This window comes from Megalobrama amblycephala, linkage group LG20 (assembly GCF_018812025.1).
Source record: "Megalobrama amblycephala isolate DHTTF-2021 linkage group LG20, ASM1881202v1, whole genome shotgun sequence".
NCBI lineage: Eukaryota > Metazoa > Chordata > Actinopteri > Cypriniformes > Xenocyprididae > Megalobrama > Megalobrama amblycephala.
In genome coordinates, this window is record NC_063063.1 from 19466650 (window position 1) to 19488295 (window position 21646).

The window sequence follows — 21646 nt, forward strand, 5'->3', positions numbered from 1 at the left end:
TTAAAAATGATTGATTTTAGTTTTTACTACCCTTCTTTAACCATTTTTGAACAAAAAAAAAAATGTACAGAATTTTTTATGTCGGTCATATAATTATCAGTATCTGCCAGAATTTTATCTGTATGTGTCAAATTTAATATTTGGTGCATCCCTTAAAAAAAAAAGAAAAAAAAGTGAAATATGTGAAATAGTGACTCAATAGTGAAACTTCTAAATTATACCTTAAGAGACAGTACAGTGCTGGCCAAGTTAGTTCTCTGAATCTCAGGTACGTTGGTGGTGAGCATCTCATCTCTGTAGGCGCGTTCTGTGTAGAGTCTGTAGCACTTCCCAGGGCCTGTTCTACCAGCTCTGCCCGCTCGCTGCTTAGCCTGGGCCTATGGACCACACAAACGAAGGTTTAGGAGCCAAATTGTACTTACAATGTATACTGCATGTAGTCTGGGTCATTAGGAATGATGTTACCTGTGAGATAGGGGTAACAACTAGCTGATCAATGCCAGTTTTGGAGTTATAAACCTTCTGCTTGACAAAACCTGGATCCACCACATAGTAAATCCCATCAATTGTCAAAGAAGTCTCTGCAATGTTAGTAGCAATGACCACCTGAAGAAAAATAAACAAATAAAACGCAGAATGTTTGTTAAGGTGTATACAGAAAATGTCTAAAGTGATCTAAATTTTCAGGAAAATTTGATTTGACATGTCAGAGGTCTCCAGAGAGAGGAAAAAGCCTGGATGGTACCTTTCTACTTCCAGGTGGTGCTGGGTCAAAGATCCTGGTCTGCATTTCACTGGGCAGGGCAGAGTAGACTGGGAGGATGATCAGCTCTGGGACATCAGGACCAAGAGATTTCATTCGTTCGTACAGGATCTCACAAGCAGTATCGATCTCCTCCTGACCCGTCAGGAACACCAAGATGTCACCTGTACAGTAAATTATTTTAATTACAGGAAGCTCATTTTCACAGGCATTTACAGGTTTTTCTGTGAACAACTGTGTGTAAAAAGTTACCTGGAGGCTCAGTGAGGTGGATCTGCATGACTGTGATCAGGCTGGCATCCAGATAGTCAGTCTCAGGTTCTTTAGTGTACAAAACCTCCACTGGATATGTACGACCAGGGATAGTGAAAATAGGTGCTTCATAAAAGTACTGTGAGAATTTCACAGCATCCAGCGTGGCAGATGTCACAATGAGCTTCATGTCAGTTCGTTTCTGTACAGTCTAAATGATAAAAGAACAAGACACTATAACAAATGCCCCATAAAGAGATGGTGAAATAGTGAATAGCAACTAAGTTTATGTTTTTGCCCCATATAGTTCAGAGTACCATGCAACAAAGTGTTAAAATCTTAGAACAGATATTAAATCAAAGCCTCAGTTTGTGTACTGTACCTTCTTGAGCAGGCCAAAGAGCACATCTGTGTGAATGGTTCTCTCGTGGGCCTCATCCAGCATAATGATGGCATACTGGCCCAGATCAGGGTCAATCAGACACTCTCTTAACAGCATACCATCCGTCATGTACTTAATCACAGTCTCGGGACTTGTGCAGTCCTCAAAACGGATGGTGTAGCCAACCTGCACAGACACAGAAAGAGATTAAGGCTCCGTTTTAAAAATTTGGAGAAATATTAGATTATTGTTGCCTATATCATGAAAATGATTGTAAGCAAGCATCTACCTCTTGACCTAAACAGCAACCATACTCCTCCGACACTCTTTTAGCCACAGACATGGCTGCCACTCTTCTGGGTTGTGTGCACCCAATCTTCCCCCGTGTGGTGTATCCTGCCTCTGCCAGGTACTGAGTGATCTGAGTGGTCTTCCCTGAGCCCGTCTCCCCAATCACAATCAGAATCTGGTTGTCATGGACTGCCTGTAAAGACACAATGGTTAAAGTTTTTAACACAACTAAACTGAAATCTAGATCAGAATGAATCTCCATTAGGGATGTCCTGAGCCAATCTCAAAGATAGGAGCCGATTAAGCATTTTTTTTAATTGATCGGTATTGGCTATCCTAAGCCTGATCCTTTTTTTATGTCAGCTGTAATGCAGGTGTCACGCAGTAGGTGGCAGTATGCACCTTCAAGTGGTTTGGCAAACACCATTAAAATGGAAAAGGAGAAGCTCAAATGTGCATGCGTGAAGAACAAGAACCAATGAGGTCTGTTTCAGCGCATCACAAACACATTCGAACTTCTGTGTTTAGCATATTTGACGCACACTTTTGTGACGAATCACTGAATAGTAATTTATTTACTGTTTTTATCTGCCAACAGACTAGCTGAGACGTAATTACTATAATGCATTGCTAATATGGGTTGAGTCTTGCGGCGGACTTGACTGAAAGACTGGCATTGTACCTCTTCCCTGTCAGTCTGGTTACGCAGTTGGCACAGTGAACGCAGTGCAGAGCTTCCGTGTTTACGTCCAAACGCTGGCTCAGTATTGGCCGAGGCGGTTCACGTGAGCACCATGAATACTGAGTAGAATTCTGATGTAGAACATGGAAGCACTGTACTGTGTTCACTGCGGCAACTGCTTAACAGATTGACAGGGAAGAGGAAAAATTGTTAAATAAAGTCGTTATTTATTTACACAAAAAGCATTCTCGTCGCTTCATAACATTAAAAGGTGCCCTAGAACCAGTTTTTACAAGATGTAATATAAGTCTAAGGTGTCCCCTGAATGTGACTGAAGTTTCAGCTCAAAATACTGCATTAATTTTTTAAAATTAATTTTTTTAACTGCCTATTTTGGGGCATCATTAACTATGCACCGATTCAGGCTGCGGCCCCTTTAAATCGCGCGCTCCCTGCCCCCCGAGCTCTCGACTATAATACAGTGCATTTACAAAGTTCACACAGCTAATATAACCCTCAAATGGATCTTTACAAGATGTTCGTCATGCATACTGCATGTATGCGTCGGATCATGTGAGTATAGTTTTTATTTGGATGTTTACATTTGATTCTGAATGAGTTTGAGGCTGTGCTCCGTGGTTAAAGCTAACATTACACACTGTTGGAGAGATTTATAAAGAATGAAGTTGTGTTTATGAATTATACAGACTGCAAGTGTTTAAAAATGAAAATAGCGACAGTCTTGTCTCCGTGAATACAGTAAGAAACGATGGTAACTTTAACCACATTTAACAGTACATTAGCAACATGCTAACGAAACATTTATAAAGACAATTTACAAATATCACTAAAAATATCATGATATCAATGGATCATGTCAGTTATTATCGCTCCATCTGCCATTTTTCGCTATTGTTCTTGTTTGCTTACCTAGTCTGATGATTCAGCTGTGAACAGCTCCAGACGTTAATACTGGCTTTTACGTAACAGTCAGTGTTATGTTGAGATTCGACTGTTCTTCGGAGGTCTTTTAAACAAATGAGATTTACACAAGGAGGAAACAATGGTGTTTGAGACTCACTGCATGTCATTTCCATGTACTGAACTCTTGTTATTCAACTATGCCAAGATAAATTCAATTTTTGATTCTAAGGCACCTTTAAGATTAAACCACTGTAGTCACATTGACTATTTTAACAATGTCTTTACTACTTCTCTGGACCTTGAATATGGTAATTTCGTTTCTTGCTATAGGAGATAAAAAACCTCCGAAGACCTATCTTAATTTGTGTTCCGAAGATGAACGAAGGTCTTATAGGTTTGGAACGACATGAGGGTGAGTAATTAATGACATTTTCAATGACTTGGATCAGAGGCACAAAAAACTTGGGACATCCCTAATATACATATCAGTTGAAGTCACACCTGAATGAGCTGCTCTTTCAGCTTGTAGATGGGAAGACTCTCTCTTTGCTCGAGGATAGAAAGTTGAGTCTTTTTTCCATACGAGGCCTTGTTGCCGCCAAAAGCGTGTTTCTTCCATTCCGGGATATCGTTGGGCATCATACCTATGCCCCTCATGTTGGCAGCTATCTGCCTGCCGTCAACTGTATGGATGGTGAGCGTGTGAAGACAGGAAAAAGCATTTATTATAGATGCACAAAGATGATAACAGACTTGAGCTCATATAAGGCCAGAGGGCATATGAGCAACAGAGATAGGCTTTTTATATGCAAGCCAGCCACCATCTGCTTCGATAGCAGACCTCAGGAAATCAGATGGCCATCTACGAACACACTAAACCACGGTATGGACAAATAGGAAGGAAGTTTATCTGGATAGATCAATGACTTTCATATTACATAACTTTGTGTTCTTTTTTTCCCACTACTGAAGGGGATGGAGCGCAAAACATCTGTGTACTCATACAATCCTACTTCACTATACAAGTAATCAGACTATTAGCTTTTCTATTTTTCAAATGTTACTACTATTCCTAAATGTGGAATATCCTGGTTGATATCTCAGATCATAATTTCATCTAGAAGATTATGAATAAAAAAAAAAACAAAACAAAAAGGCAAGGCTACTCATAGCATTGCAGGTCAACAATGAAGTATTTTTAAATTATGCATTTGTGCATTATGTATTAAGTGAATTTTCTGAGAAGAAAAACAGTTTTGGCCTCCTGAGTTGAAAGGAGTACAACATTTGTTATTTCAGATGCTAGGAATAGTCTGATTGTCTTACCGTCGGGCAGAGGGTCCACCCAGTGTTTATTAAGACCCATGGGGATTGAGTCCATTTCAGCCTCCCGCTGGGCCTGTTTTACCTCCCGTCGCTCTTTGGCCAGGGCACTCTGCATCATAGCTGCTTGGGAGAGAGATCCATCGGGGTTCTGATAGAAAAAAAAAAGAAAGAAAAAAAAGATTTAAAGTCACAGATTAAGTCTACTTCAGAGAAACCAAGAACTTTGCTTCCAACATTGCTCAGGCAGCTGTAGAGTGAGAGTACATGTGTTTTGAACTACCTTGACAATCTTGACAGGACTCATATCCATGCTCTGTTTGGTGTGTCCCCGCAGGAATGGAGGCTCCTCTTCCACCAGCTCAATCTCCAAGTCCTCATCTGACAGACAAACCACAATACAGACACATTTTGAGGAGACAGTTCAGGCAGCTAGAAGCAACTTATTATGGTGGATTCCAAAGGATGTAGGATTGTATTATCGGTATGGTGACAAATGTGGAGTTAAACAAAGCTGAATGCAACTCATACCCTCCTCATCATCTACTTTAGGCAGAATTCCTGTCTCTTCATCAAAGTCTGGGAATTCCTCCTTAGACAACACATTGGCAGCAATCATCTAAGAACAAACAGATCAAGATGCAGATTAAAATATGGACTTAAGGAACAACAAATTTTATAAGAGTGAATAAATTAAATTTCACATTAAATATGGCCATGCACCTGTTTGATTTCCCACTTCTCCGGATCGGAGATCTTGGTCAGTCTTTTGCGTTCCAATGAGTCATCCTCTACCTCTGGAGCATGGCCCAGGTTGAGGTTGGTGGGTCTGTCAGGATTTCTCATGGATGTCTCTTCCTGACCTTCTCCACCCACATTTCTCCTTCTGTTAGGGTTCAGGTCTTCACCAGTGTCCTGGTCAACATCCTTGTAAAAGCAAGACAACCCAACAAAAATCAGTCCATATATTACAAGCATAGTGATGAGTAAATCAATAAAACAGGTTGAGCACATAACTTTTATGTATGCAAGATATAACCAAAATTTCTAGTCAAATAATTTACATATACAGTAGGGTGTACAAGTCGACTAGTAAAAGTGATTCCATTTCACATTTTCCTGATTTAACAATATATTTCAATATATTGCATTTATTATGATCACAACTTGTAATAATTTCTTTGAGCTCATTGTTTCTGCCTAAATGAATACATGATTTTAGCTAACTGCATGATTTGTATTATCTATGAACTATACATTCCGACATATAGACATTACTTTGGCAGTCACCGCTCATAACAGATTACTCTAAATTGTAACATACATTTTCTGTAAAGCTGCTTTAAAAATGTGAATTGAACTGAACAATTATAATTATATAAAACAACAACAATAATAATTATATACCAATTTAAACATTGTATATTTACTTTTGTTTAGTGGCCCAAAAAGTTCAGAATCTAAAAACAAATTATCGACTTTAATTTCACAGAATATAACAAATCTGTAAATTAAATGTTCAAATTAACTGGAAATTTAACTGGGTGTAATTTACAGGGTTCCTACACATTTTCCATTTTAAAATTCCATACTTTTCCATACTCAAATTTCCAGACCTCCTTCCAAACGATTTCCGCCATTGGTAAGCCTCGGTCTCCTTTTCTATGTTTTCTCTGCCTCATGTTTGTAGTCCGGGTCCTACAGTCTTTTAGTGATTTTTAAATTAGTGTTTGATTGTTGAAATAAAGTTTGGTATTAAGTATTCACGTCTAGGCCCTTCTCTTCTTAAAACCACGTATCTGTGTGACTTTTGTTGGGGATTAATCTACAAGTACTAATATATTAACAGGGTGGTGTAGTGACTTAGTTTGTTTCCCTTTCTGACCATACCACTTGCTACATAGGCGTAAATATTTAATTTGTCTATTAATTCAAAACATTTACTTTACAGACATCCTTCTGTGATTTATCCATTCTGGTCAGTGTTTGCTCTGTTGTCGGTATTGGTTGTTGGTATCGAAGCATTTCTATAGAGTAGCCTACGAGTACGAGTAGCCTACAGAAGCGCAGTATCAGTTTCTGTTATATTTTAGAAATTCATACGTTTATATACATCTGCAAAGTGAAAAGAGGTGTAAATGGTGATGTGTAGGAACAAAGTTGTTGTAGGGGGGTCTGGGGGCATCCTCCCCCAGGAGAAGATTTTTGTGATTTTAACATGCAAACGAAGCATTCTGGTGCACTCTGACAAGAATATAAATGGAAAAAACAACATTTGCTTCAAGTAAAAATAAAAAATAATAATAAATTATTGGCAGTAGGGCTGCGCTTTGACAAATTTCACAATTGAATGTGATTTTGATTCAGAAGCTTGCGATTTGATTTGATTACCTTTGATTCAGTATTGATTAATTTGGGGCTTATCAGGTACAGTACATGGAAAATTTCCTCAAAGAAAAAAAAAAACTCAACTAATGCAGTAAATTATACAAGGAACCACAGCTGGTACATTATAATATTAGGTTAAAATTGATTTGCAAGCTACTTACGTATAGGCTAAATTACACATAAGGAAGTTTTTATAATTTTTTTTTTTTTAGGCCTAAACATTTAAATGGTGGCTGCAATGAAACAGATTTATACATTCAATATCGAAGCATATGTTAAGTACAAATACAATGAATATGCAATAGCCTATGGTGCATGTATTTAGCAAAATGCTCCTCTCTATGTTCTTTTTGTGAGTTTTAAACTAATGAGTTTTTTGACATTGAACAGCTTTTCTGACGTAGGCTAAATGTGACATTTTTACAAGCCGTTTTATTGACGCCTTTCTGCGGTTGAAACACTGATTGATCAATGCATGTGACATGATACGGATTTCGGTAAGTTGTACTGTATCTTTCAACATACCTTTGGATGTTCAATCATGTTTATTTTGTGTTGTAACTAGTAAAGTGGAAGAGATGGTCGGTTCACGAGCGCTACAGCGATCTATCACACCAAAGAACGCCAAGAAAGGTCGCGACTCACTCCAGTCTATGGGAATGTAGCCGATTTTCGATTCTTGTGAGAATCCTGAGACACACACACTGGCCACGGAAAAAAAAAAAAACCTCTTCGGATCTACATGATTTACATAAATTACGTATTTTCATTCAAAAGGGCTAATTATGCTGTAAAATGACTAGTTTACAGGTATGATAAATTAGAAAACTGAATAGAGCCAATAGTCTGGAAACACAAATATTTTTCCATACTCTGATTTCATTTTTCCCATACTTTTCCAGACCTGGAAATTACTCAAATCAAATTCCATACTTTTCCATACTTTTCCAAACCGCGTAGGAACCCTGAATTTACTGGTTGTTTAATTGGTGACTTTTGGACCTCATAGTATGCAGACCTGTTCTCTCATGACTTCCATAAAGACACTCACTCACCTTCATACTGAGACTTGTTTTGGATCCAGTGAAGGACAACACCTTGACTTTGACCCTTTGACCTTTGCTGACCACATCAGCCACATTTGCCACCCGACCTTCTCTCCTGAGCTCAGAAATATGTACTAAGCCTTCCCAACGTTTCCTTTACAAAAGGAGGATGAGAGAAAAATAGTTTAAAAGCTAATTCTAAATAATATGTTTACAAACTAATCCTACTAAAGAATATGTCATAATGCACACATCAAATTCAGTAGCTTTAAAATTAAGTTTACTGTATGCCAAACATACCTGAGACCTTCCAACTGCACAAAGCAGCCAAACTGCATGATACTGGTGACTTTGCCATTGTAGATATCCCCCACAGACGGCTCCTCCGGTGGGGGCCGGTCCACATGTTTGTCCTTCCACCGGTCTGAGCCTTTGTCTTTGTCTCTGTCTCCCCGTGCAGGACTCCTGGACCTGCTGCGAGAGTGCCAGCGGCTCCTGCGCTTCCTCTGTCCCTCTCATTAGAGCGGGATCTAGAGCGCGAGCGCGAGCGATGCCGTCTCCGTCTGTCCCTGTCTCTGTCTCTATCTCTATCTCTGCTCCGGCTTCTGCTCCTCCGCTTCTTCTTGCTGCTGCTGGTTTCAGATCTAAGATGGATGACACTTACATGTTAAAAGGCAACAATATGATGCAGCGAAGAAATCAATGCAGCATCAACTTCAATGGTATCTATTTTATGGTAGAGCAGTTCATCACCTGTGTTTACTGCGGCTAGGTTCAGTTCCACTAACACTGGGCATAAACATCTCCAACTCCTTCATAGCATCAGCAGCAACTTTCACGTCATCCTCATCCAGCATAGTCTAGTTAGAAGAAAAGAAGACAGTTTGATTTCAAGTACATTAATGATCCATAAGTGACTACAGTTGATTTAAAACTGTTGATCAAAATAAATAAATATATATAATGTTTTACTCCAAAACATGTTAGCCACAATTATTGGCACCCTTTTATTCAATACTTTTTGCAACCTCCTTTTGCCAAGAGACTTCACCTATAATGCCTGATGAGTTTGGAGAACACCTGACAAGAGATCAGAGAGCATTCCTTCATGCAGAATCTCTCCAGATCCTTCAGATTCCCAGCTCCATGTTGGTGGTGCTTCTTTTCAGTTCATTCCACTCATTTTTTTTTTAGGGTTCAGTTCAGGGGACTGGGATGACCATGGCAGAAGCTTCATTTTGTGCTTGTGTGTTGGTTTTGATGTTTGTTTTGGATCATTGTCCTGATGGGAAGATCCAACCACGGCCCATTATTGGATTTCTAGCAGAAGCGGTCAGGTTTTAATTTTTTATCTGTTGATATTTGATAGAATCCATGATACCATGTATCTGAACAAGATGTCCAGGACCTCCAGCAGAAAAATAGGCCCACAGCATTAAAGATCCAGCAGTATATTTAACCGTGGGAAAGGAGTACATTTATCCATGTGTGCACCAAACCCATCTGGTGGGTTTGCTGCCAAAAAGCTCTTTTTTAGTTTCAAATTTTTTAGTTTCGTGTCTGACAACTGAATATGCTGGAGATTGATTCTGGATGAGAGCAGAGGATTTTTCTTGAAACCCTCCTAAACAACTTGTGGTGATGTAGGTGCTGTTTGATCGTTTTTTTTAGGCTTTCTGAGACTCAAGACTCAACTAATCTCTGCAATTCTCCAGCTGTGATCCTGGGAGAGTCTGTGGCCACTCAAACTCTCCTCCTCACCGTGCATTAGGACGATTTAAACACACATCCTCTTCCAGGCAGATTTGTAACATCTTTAGTTGATTAGAACTTCTTAATTATTGCCCTTACAGCCACTTTCTATTTTGTGAAGCTCAACAATTTTTTGCTGCACATCAGAATTATATTCTTAGGTTTTACTGATTGTGATGAATGATTAAGGGAATTTGTCCTTTGTGTTTCCTCATGTTTATACTCCTGTGGAACAGGAAGTTATGGCTGGACAATTTCATGTTCATGATCACTCTGGTGTAGGGCTGGGCGATATATCGCATGCGATTGTCACGCGCATTTCATCAGTAAAGCCGGTTCCCTGATTACCGCTAAATCGCCATCACCTGCTTTCAAATGGAGCGGCATTTAATAGACAGAACCGTAGATCATTGACAAGCTACGCAATATCGCGTTCACATCGCAGATGAATCGCCTTCGATAATGAACGCGATATTGTGTGGCTTTTCAGTGAACTACGGCTCTGTCTATTAAATGCCGCGCGTGACAATCACATGCGATATATCGCCCAGCCCTACTCTGGTGTGCTAAAAAAAAAAATGTAAATATGAATAGGAATATTCTTCAGAGATACATGTGATTTGCCCCCCACTTTCAATTCTTTTGCTTCAATGAAAGGTTCGATTTTTGCTAATTTTATGAATTAAAGATCAAAAGGATAAACAATGCAGATTTATTTTTATAGTCATCTTTGATCATATTTACCAAGGGTGGTGCCAATAATTCTGACAATTACTGTGTGTGTGTACAAATATATATATATATATATATATATATATATATATATATATATATATATATATATATATATATATATATATATATATATATATATATATATATATATATATACACACACATACAGTACAGTCCAAAAGTTTGGAACCACTAAGATTTTTAATGTTTTTAAAAGAAGTTTCGTCTGCTCACCAAGGCTACATTTATTTACTTAAAATACAGTAATAACAGTAATATTGTGAAATATTATTACAATTTAAAATAACTGTGTACTATTTAAATATATTTGACAAAGTAATTTATTCCTGTGATGCAAAGCTGAATTTTCAGCATCGTTACTCCAGTCTTCAGTGTCACATGATCCTTCAGAAATCATTCTAATATGCTGATTTGCTGCACAATAAACATTTATGATTATTTTCAATGTTGAAAACAGTTGTGTACTTTTTTTTCAGGATTCCTTGATGAATAGAAAGTTCAAAAGAACAGCATTTATCTGTAATACAAAGCTTCTGTAGCATTATACACTACCGTGCAAAAGTTTGGGGTCAGTAAGAATTTTTATTTTTTTTTTTGAAAAGAAATTAAAGAAATGAATACTTTTATTCAGCAAGGATGCATTAAATCAATCAAAAGTGGCAGTAAAGACATTTATAATGTTACAAAAGATTAGATTTCAGATAAACACTGTTCTTTTGAACTTTCTATTCATCAAATAATCCTGAAAAAAATATATTGTACACAAATATTTTGTACAATTGTACACATTAAATGTTTCTTGAGCAGCAGATCAGCATATTAGAATGATTTCTGAAGGATCATGTGACACTGAAGACTGGAGTAATGATGCTGAAAATTCAGCTTTGCCATCACAGGAATAAATTACTTTGTGAAATATATTCAAATAGAAAACAGTTATTTTAAATTGTAATAATATTTCACAATATTACTGTTTTTACTGTATTTTTAATTAAATAAATGTAGCCTTGGTGAGCAGACGAAACTTCTTTTAAAAACATTAAAAATCTTAGTGGTTCCAAACTTTTGGTCTGTACTGTATATATATACAAATTAAACATATATAATTACCCTGGTAGTAGGATTGTCAGGTCTGCACAGAGCTGGAAACAGCTCTTTCAGCTTGTCCTTTTCACCCTTAGGCTTAGCATCAGGATAAGAGGCTGCACAATAAAAATCATATACGAAAATAATTATCAGGAGGAGAGATGAAAATATGGCAATATGGCATGAAATATGGTGCAAGCTGGTCCTGAAGGTATTATTCAAATCAAAATGAACTAGGCTGCATTTCTCAAAAGCATCATAAGCCTAAGTAGATTGTAAAACCATTGGCCCCAACAGTCTCTATGATCAACTTAGCTCACAATGCTTTCGAGAAACGCAGCCCTGATAGATGTAAATGAACTAATAAATCCTGAATGTTCTTACCTTTACTGGTAGATGCTTTTGCAGGAGGACGCATGGTTTGAATGAGACGAAGCAAATTGCTGGTAAGTGAATCCTAAAGGACAGAGATGGGTTAGATATTCCTAAAACTGCAACAATAAAATCACAAGACACAAAATTAAAGGAACAAAGAGAGAGATTACAAAGATCCTTACTGTGAAATCGGCTCCATTTTTAGCCAGCACTGCCTTAAATCCATCAAAGGTTGGATTTTTCTCAGCAAGACTGATTACAAACTCAGCTGAAAAACACAACAACCAACAGACTGTTACTACAAACTTCTATACACACAAACTGTAAAGCTGCAGCTAGTGATTATGCGTTTATCTGAACATTAGTAAACATTTTTTTACTAACCAGCACCTTACCAAAATTGACCACGGTAATCATTGGACTTGGACAAAATATCAGTTATTACAGTAATTGTTTCAGCTTTCAAAATAACTCCATAGTAAGAAAGACGGTTATATTTCCAAATAAACAACAGGCAATGTTGCCTTACCATTAAATAACTACGACCATATTACGGTCAGAAAGCAGCCTTTCTTTTAATTATAAAAGGTCAGATTCTAGATAAACTAAACGTGTAACATAATTGGGGAAATGATTGTTATTTCATAACATAACTGCATGTTCCAGTTAAATGACGCACAAGCACTAACTGCACAGGTGGAAAGAGGCTAACCAGCTAGTTACGAAAGAGTTATCTATAACGTGACACAGTCTCGTCTAATTTATGAACTCACCAAGGTCCTTATCGCTGATTCCTAAATGGTTGTCAAGTTCGGTACAAACTTTAGACACCAAAGACAAATATTCGAGCTTTTTAAGCTCATCATCTCCGATCTCTGCCATCTTCAGCAATGTTGTTGTTTCGTTCACCGGAAGAAAATGGCAACGCTTCCTCCGGTAACTTCTAATTCCGGGTTACATTACTTGCGTCCTCTAACGGTCAAACGAGGAATTTTTTTTTTTTTTTTTTTTTTTACTTTTAAAACTACAGAATTCAACAGCAAGTTCTCGACACATTTAACACATTTTGTAAGTATAAACCAAAAAATACAAAGTATAAATTTTTTTAAATACAAAGAAACAATAAAAATTGAAGGGAAACATATGTTAAATTAAATTTTCAAATTGTTGTGAAGGAGAGCTTTTTGTAGAAAATGTGAATTTTTTTTAAAAACTATGATATTCCTAATATAACCATTTTTTTTGTTTTGTTTTTTGTCTTCTACTACTTTAAGAAAACTCTATGTTCATAGATCAAAATAAATTTAATTAGATTTTAATTCATTTTAACCAAAGTTTTGATTTATTGACATAGTTTGATATTGCAGGGGTTTTCAAACCATGTTAAAATGAATAAATAATGATATAAAAAAGATTAAAAGAAGTAAAAATTAGATTAAAACACGTTAAAATGAATAAATAATGATATAAAAAAGATTAAAAGAAGTAAAAATTAGATTAAAACATGTTAAAATGAATAAATAATGATATAAAAAAGATTAAAAGAAGTAAAAATTAGATTAAAACAAACAAACAAACAAATAAATAAGTGAATAAATAACACAAAAATTTGATAACAATAGATAAATAATGCATCGAACAGTACAGTACTATAATGAGTAGGAAAAAAAACAATACTGTAGCCTAATAAAAACTAAATATTTTCCAAATAAAATTTTAGAAATAGTAATTAAATTTCCTCATACGATATAAATCTCGGCATCTAAAAGACTGAAACCTATATCAGATCTAGCGCGACATCTAGTGGCGCATGCATGGATTTCATGTCACTTCACTGACAGTTCCCTGCGTGAATCCGCACCAAGGTCAGGTTGGTGCGGATCTATGATGCTGAGATTAGGCTTCGCATGGACTACATCATCAACCACCACCAAACACATCGCACAGGCCAGGCTCTTCACCAGATCCTTTCTGCGAAAAGACAACCATACTTTATATAAGAGCCGGTGCTCTGGACTACCACAAGCTCTCCAGTTTAGACAAAAGTCAGTGCTTGCCAGTACCAGATTGTCCTGGGACAACTTCAGGTAGGCACTGACCTCTGACGCAGTCTGTCATAACTCCCAGTCTGAGCGCTTCATGTCTGATATACTCGCACAACCGGTTATAAAACGCTGCAGACTTCGTTAGCACTGCTGCTAGCACAGAGACCTTGCCCAAAGTCTTTAAATGCCTGTTTCTAAACACTGATCCCAAAATAGTCGCGTTCTGACGTTCAATGCGTAGACAATGCTGTCTACATAGGCAGCTTACTAAGATTTGAGACACAGCACTCGTTTACTTGCAGTAAATCGTATGCTATTGGACTGTAACTGTTTCTTAAATGTTTGTTTACATATAAAAAGCTGACATTCCCTGTCAAAACTGGTTTGCTGGCTAATTTAAGCTGGTTTTAGCTGACTAAAATGAATGTTTGAGCTGTTTTAACTGATCTTATAATATGTCAGTGCCATTTGTTTGTCACAAGATGCACAATGTAATGTTTTTTATTTGTTTTTATAAAAGCTATTGAAATGTCCTAATTTAACTAAGGCCTAATCCTGGCTTAATCTAAGCCCTGTCTGTGAAACCAGGCCTATTAAGAGCAGCAAAACTCGTTTAAGCTTGTTTTTCAGCAGATGTGCTTAATTTAATTTCATACTACTTGCAAATTAGTCACCATGACATCAATTTTTTTTTGAATATTACAGTATTTATTATAAATTATTTATCCATGCACATCATTATTTTTTTAAAAGATTTGTATGCCCTTGCTATTTTTAATCAAAATAACTTCCCTTCCCTCTTGCAGCGACATCTCTTCTCTTCTCTGATGAATTGTTTTTCTGCCTAAGCGTGGGATAACCTGTCACTCACATGAGATCTCAGCAATAGCAAACGTAACGATCCAAAGATCCAGTCGATTTCCAATGGACAAAATCATATACCACCCTACATTTTTTCTTGTTCGAGAAGCCGTTTCACTCTTAATGTCACTAACGGGAAAATAAGACTATTGCAACTTCTGTTTAATGCAGAATTTAAGCAGTATGCAGTAATTTGAAGACTTCAGATGCAAAAGCCTCCGTCTGAAATTTTCTTCTAAAATGAGCATTTTTATCAAGCTCGTATGATTAGGTTCAGTAATTTCACTTTAATGGCAATTAATAGGTCATTTTCATTGCCATTAAAGTGAAATAACTGAACATAAACATACAAGCGTGATAAAAATGCTCATTTTAGAAGAAAATTTCATATGGCACTTAGAGGCTTTTGTATCTGAAGTCTTCATTTCATCTGTACTTTATTTTTTATTATTTCCTGGCTCCCTGCTTACTAAGGCCATCTATTCAGTGGTGGCACTCAGTTAGGGCAGTTCAGTATCGATTTTCAGTATCGACAACTATATTCTCTCATTGTTTTAGGCCTTCTGGGGCGGTTTTCTTCAGCATGGCATCAGGGAGTGATGGTCTGGACAGAGTAAAGACCCCAAAACACACCAATCGCTTGAGTAAAGAGAAGTCCTCCTATCTATTACAACATGCACACAACCCTGTGGACTGGTGAGGGGATCTGAGATCTTCAGCATTCCTGTAAAACACAGTTTAGATGATTAAATTTTTGGAGAAAGTATCAACAAAAATCATCCTGTGAATAATTTTAAAAACTTATGTATAAACTATAGTTTTCCTAATATAACTTTACTTTATGTATTTCTTTTCTTTTTTTTCACAGGTATCCATGGGGGCAAGAAGCCTTTGATAAAGCAAAGAGTGAAGACAAGCCCATTTTTCTTTCAGGTAACATTATGGTATATTTGAAAACATATTGGATGGTTGGTCCATCTTTTATTACACTGTTCTGTTACTGCTTACAGTGGGTTATTCCACCTGTCACTGGTGCCACGTGATGGAGAGGGAATCATTTGAAGATGAGGAGATTGGAAAAGTCCTCAGCGAGAACTTTGTGTGTATAAAGGTGGACAGAGAGGAGAGGCCTGACGTAGACAAAGTTTACATGACATTTGTGCAGGTTTGGACTTGTAAAATTCATTGTTGTAACTTACATTGTGTCTTGCTGATTGAAATACAATTAATGCTTTCTGCCCAGGCAACAAGTGGAGGTGGTGGCTGGCCAATGAGCGTGTGGCTCACACCAGATCTCAGGCCATTCATAGGAGGCACTTACTTTCCACCCAGAGACACTGGAAGAAGACCTGGACTGAAAACTGTGCTTTCAAGAATTATAGAACAAGTAAGAACTGAGACTGACATTTCCTTCATTCATGTATTAGGAACATTAGTGTCTTTATTTTATTTTATTTTATTTTACTTTGGTTATCTTATCCTGTCTTATCTCATCCGGTCCAGAAGCCACAAGAGGGTGCTAATAATAGGAAAAAGTTAAATTTAAGAAGTTAGACATTATTACTATTATTTTATTCTTTTGTCAGTGCTAGTTTTTTTCTTTAGGATTATAAATCTAACAGTAGCATTAAAACAATTAAATTAATAGAAAGTAAACATTTTCCAAATAATGTATATACTACCATTCAGAAGTCTTTTTTAATACATATACTCAGAAAGGATGCTTTAAATTTATCAAAAGTCACAGTGAAGACTTTTATATTGTTACAAAAAATATATTTTAAATAAATGCTGTTTTGTTGAATTTTTTATTCATCAAAGAAGAAAATGCATCACATTTTCAACAAAAATATTAAGCAGTAAAATTGTTTTCAACACTGACAATAAGAAATGTTTCTTGTGCACTAGTTTAGCATATTAGAATGATTTCTGAAGAATCATGTGACACTGAACACTGGAGTAATGGCTGCTGAAAATAAGGGATCAATTACATTTTAAAATATATTAAAACATATATTTCACAATATTTCTTTTTTTACTGCATTTTTTGGAATAAATGCAGCCTTGGTGAGCATAAGAGATTTTTCAAAAACATTTAAAAAATATTTTTTCACAGTTTAAAAGGGACTTTCTGCATGAAAATATATAGCTGCATTTATATTTACAAAGAGGGTCCCCTACACGGAGATCATAATATTTTTGGGTCACTGATATTAAAAGTTTGACAACCCCTGTACTATGGTGCTATAATATTCTGAAGATTTTCATATTATGTGTTTTAGTGGCAGAGTAACAGAGAAACCCTGGAGTCGAGTGGAGAGAGAGTACTGGAAGCCCTCAGGAAGGGGACAGAAATTTCTGCCAGCCCTGGAGAAACTCTTCCATTTGGTCCAGATGTTGCCAGCAGATGTTACCAGCAGCTGCTTCACTCTTATGAGGAAGAATATGGGGGTTTTCGAGAGGCGCCGAAGTTCCCTTCACCAGGTAAACAAATACTGGGATGAATTGAAAGGATTTATCACCAAAACCTGTACAATATTTACAGACTGTCATTAATTTGTTATTAGAACGAACTCACAAAGAGAATGAACATGATATCCTGTTGGCCACCTGTCTTGTGAGTTAATTACCTGACACATATGCATTTACATTAATAGTGTAAAATGGCCTTGTTCTTTTCTTTTCCGCAGTGAACCTGATGTTCCTGATGTCATTTTGGGCAGTAAATCGTGCCAGCTCTGAGGGAGCAGAAGCGTTGCAAATGGCCCTTCACACTCTCCGTATGATGGCACTAGGGGGCATTCATGACCATGTGGCACAGGTGACATGCAAAAATTGTGTATTCAGAACCTGTCTTGAACATATGATGTTAAAAATCAGTTCTTCGCTTTTAATTACATTACTGAATGCAATGCTATTCTTTCTTTCAGGGCTTTCACAGATACTCCACAGACTCCTCCTGGCATGTTCCTCACTTTGAAAAGATGTTATATGATCAAGGCCAGCTTGCTGTGGCCTATATCACTGCTTACCAGGTGGGAATATGTCTCTGTGTTTTCATGTATAATATTTTAATGTATGATATATTTTCTATCTCTTATCTCTCAAGATAATTGCTTATGTCCAGAAAGCCATAATGAAACACTGTACTTTTGTAGACACAATAAGGACTTATTGGTGTTATTTATTGCTTATTCTGTGGTTATATATCAAAAGCCTAAGTTAAGATGATTTTAAGAGTTGTATAACGAACCAACGATATATCTGGCACTGGCTGGATGTGGTGTTATTGTGGCTGTTGATCTCTGCAGGTATCTGGGGAACGCCTATTTGCAGATGTGGCTCGTGACGTGTTGCTATATGTCTCCAGAGACCTAAGTGACAAGGTGAGTCTTCTTCTCCCTCATTAAATCCCAAATTTGGCTTCAGTCAATGCTGAATCAGCACGACCCACAAAAGCACTGAAAAATCGCCCAGGTCGAAGCCCTTTTTGAGGTCATCCCTCCTCCACTCTCTAGCGCTGAGTGCCAGCCATCTTGTGATGATGAATGGTTTGACGACACCCACAATTAAAACCACCATTTTTTTTTTGGTTGTGAGAGTTACACTAGAGGTTAATGTTTCCCTTTGACCCAAAATATACACATTTGTAATTTTTTTTTGAAAACTACATTCTCTCTGTACTGTAAATCATTCCATTGTTATACTTTCAACAACAACAAGTCCACTGTATGCTGAACTTATGTATATAACATGTTTGAAATGTATTAACTAGAGAACTTTTTGCCAAGAAGTAATAATCCCCTCAAGAAGTAACTTCAAAAACAGACTACAAGTGGCAAAAAAAGAAAATAAATAAATAAAACACATTTGATTTTGAGCATTGTGCTGCCATCTGCAGTCGGGCGGATTCTATAGCGCTGAGGATGCAGATTCCTTTCCCACGGCGGAATCCACTGAGAAGAGAGAGGGAGCGTTTTGTGTGTGGACAGCAGGAGAGATCAGAGAGCTGCTTCCTGACATCGTGGAAGGCGCCACAGGAGGCGCAACACAGGCGGATATCTTCATGCATCATTACGGTGTGAAAGAGCAAGGCAACGTGGATCTCGCTCAGGTTTGGGAATTTAAGGTTTTTATGAGAGCTAGAACCTGTCTAACCATATTACACTGATTCTTGGCTACAACACTGAAAGAAATAAAAGTTTATGTATATAATTATTTTGAAGTAGATTCATTTTCAGATGCTTAAAGGCAACCTGTTTTTTTTTCCCATTTCCTTACAAAATGTTTGTTTTCCCTTGCTGTAATTCAAAAATATATACACAAAAAACTAACTTGTTAAATAATTATAGCAATTACTTGCAAATTTAGCATTCAACTACTAAAATAATTATTATAAAACGGATAGTTCCGGCCCTGGATTCTGATTGGTTGAGCCGTGTTCTAAGCCGTTGTAAATAATTTTACAAACATACACCTGGGACCTCATTACATCAGTATTACTGCGCTACTGTGTCTGTGTGTTGCTGAGGTTCCATGTGTATTTCACAAAAAGAAACCGTTGTTTATTATTTATAAAAAAGTTTGCAAAAAAAGTGTACAACACCCTTAGCAACCACTCTTAGCAGCGTAAACATATGTTTGTTCTCATTTAATATTGTTCATTGAAGCTAACTGTATTATGTAGAAAAGTATTGTGAGAGACATATCGAGTAACTGAGTGTATTACCTAGATTCAGATTTAGCATTTTCCTTCAGGTCAGTCCTATGTTCACAAAAAAAACCCGTTTGAATGACCGCTGCGATCTTGTCCTTTTAACAGTTAATGGATTTTCCCTGTTTTTCCCATGTCCTGCTGACACAGACAGCGCTAGTCAAAGCATTTGTCATTTTTTCACAGTCAGGGACTATTTTTTCCAGCGGAAGGAAGGCTTTTGATGATTTTACTTTACGAAAGTTGCATTGATACATATGTTTTGGCTTTAATATTTGTATTATGTGGTAACCGTTTTAAAAAAGCAATAATCCCTGTGAAGCCATGGTTTACAGTGAATTTATAACAGCTAAGGGGGTTTTAGGCACTCCGCTCCGCGTGTTATAAATTCACTGTAAACCACGGCTTCTTGGGGCTTATTGCTTTATTGAAATACCATTACAAAAGAAAAGTCTTGCAAATATCTTTAAAGCTGCAGTCAGTGATTTTTAGCCTTCTAGAGGTTAATAAACAGAACTGCACGCGTCTTGCGGAAGAACATTGTAGCCGGAGCTACTTTTCTTCGTGTATGTTTATGGCGAGTCACGCAGTTACTGTGATACTCTGCGGCGGGTCCTACCAGTCTGGTCTGAAATAGTCTGAATATAAACACTTATTATAAGTGTACCATAATGATTCAGGGTAAGACAAAAACATGGTTTGGAAAATGGATTCATGTTGTACATTCTCATTATATAATTTTTGTAAATTTTGAACACAAAAAAAGTTGCGGACAGCAGCTTTAACTACACTGTCAATTAATCCAGCTGAAGAATGTGATTCACTAACTGAACTGCAAATCAGAAATAAAGCAAGTTTCATAATGTTGGGAACATGGGCTGGCATATGCAAATATTGGGGGCGTACACCCCGACTGTTACGTAACAGTCGGTGTTATGTTGAGATTCGCCTGTTCTTCGGAGGTCTTTTAAACAAATGAGATTTATATAAGAAGGAGGAAACAATGGAGTTTGAGACTCACTGTATGTCATTTCCATGTACTGAACTCTTGTTATTTGACTATGCCAAGATAAATTCAATTTTTCATTCGAGGGCACCTTTAAAGAAAATAAACAATAAATTGATGAAATTGTACATTTGTACAAATAATGTACTAGTTATCTTCTACTTAAAATCAGGAGGCCAATTGTTTCTAATACTAATAACACTAATATGTTTTGTCTGACATATTTTGTCCCATTATATCTTAAAAATCAGTGCATATAATTAGCATATAATGTTTTTGACACATATTTTGTGAACAAAGCCCATTTTATGATGGTCATTAATTTTTAATAGCTGGGATTTTTGTTTTAATTATGTGCATTCACTGATTTGTTTTGATTCTTGTGTTCTTGGTGTTTTTGTAGGACCCCCATGGAGAGCTGCAGGGTCAAAATGTGCTGATTGTGCGTTACTCAGTGGAGCTCACCGCTGCTCACTTTGGCATCAGCGTGGACAGACTGTCCGAGCTCCTGTCCGATGCCAGGGCCAAGCTGGCCGAGGTTCGGAGAGCCCGCCCACCTCCTCACCTGGACACCAAAATGCTAGCTTCCTGGAACGGTATGTTTCCTGCATCCTGATTGGAAGAATGTATAAGTGTCATCCACTAATATACTGCTGGAAATCCCAGAGCAATGAAAGGCTGAGGCATAAAGAAAATTTGCAATGCTTGCATCCCCTGAAGCTATATGTACCCCCTTCCTATCCTTCCGATTTTATTGATTTCACTTTGCAAACAAGGTCCAGTGTTCGACAAGCTCCTTAAATGTTTTTTTTTTCTTCTGGGTTTGCCTTAATAGCAACACTATGTTAGAGTTCTTTCATGGGGCGCTTAGATGTGGTGCCAGGCCTTTAAAAGCCCACAGAGGGGACCTCTGGGTTGTGGTCTTTGCCCTCGTTGTCTTTAATGAAGGGATATCAAAGCCTTCGCAGGGTGCCATGGCCCCTTTGGAGCTCTAGCTGAC

The 21646-nt window shown here is 37.2% G+C and overlaps 2 protein-coding genes across 4 annotated transcripts in view; one reads left to right on the plus strand and one right to left on the minus strand.

Annotated features, from left to right (window-relative positions):
* dhx8 (DEAH (Asp-Glu-Ala-His) box polypeptide 8) overlaps nt 1-12958 on the minus strand; it is a 17828-nt gene extending 4870 nt beyond the window's left edge. Inside the window, 19 exon segments of the mRNA XM_048169842.1 lie at nt 222-377; nt 466-606; nt 746-927; nt 1016-1226; nt 1398-1583; nt 1687-1881; nt 3796-3977; nt 4621-4768; nt 4901-4998; nt 5149-5236; nt 5341-5544; nt 8061-8205; nt 8352-8559; nt 8562-8695; nt 8805-8911; nt 11670-11761; nt 12030-12102; nt 12203-12288; nt 12794-12958. Coding sequence (XP_048025799.1) covers nt 222-377; nt 466-606; nt 746-927; nt 1016-1226; nt 1398-1583; nt 1687-1881; nt 3796-3977; nt 4621-4768; nt 4901-4998; nt 5149-5236; nt 5341-5544; nt 8061-8205; nt 8352-8559; nt 8562-8695; nt 8805-8911; nt 11670-11761; nt 12030-12102; nt 12203-12288; nt 12794-12902 — 2745 coding nt within the window. The 5' untranslated portion in view covers nt 12903-12958.
* Nucleotides 12959-13817: 859 nt separating this feature from the next.
* spata20 (spermatogenesis associated 20) overlaps nt 13818-21646 on the plus strand; it is a 49327-nt gene continuing 41498 nt past the window's right edge. Inside the window, exons 1-11 of one of the 3 annotated variants that reach the window (XR_007181884.1) lie at nt 13818-14107; nt 15485-15622; nt 15795-15859; nt 15937-16091; nt 16170-16313; nt 17209-17410; nt 17617-17747; nt 17857-17961; nt 18238-18312; nt 18828-19040; nt 21050-21242. Coding sequence is in view for 2 of the 3 variants with exons in the window: in XM_048170471.1 (XP_048026428.1) it covers nt 13905-14107; nt 15485-15622; nt 15795-15859; nt 15937-16091; nt 16170-16313; nt 17209-17410; nt 17617-17747; nt 17857-17961; nt 18238-18312; nt 18828-19040; nt 21050-21242 (1624 nt within the window). In the remaining variant the exon portion in view is untranslated. Of the gene's footprint in view, nt 14108-15484; nt 15653-15794; nt 15860-15936; nt 16092-16169; nt 16314-17208; nt 17411-17616; nt 17748-17856; nt 17962-18237; nt 18313-18827; nt 19041-21049; nt 21243-21646 lie in introns of those variants that run through there. The other 2 variants (XM_048170471.1, XM_048170472.1) reach the window with 2 other exon arrangements.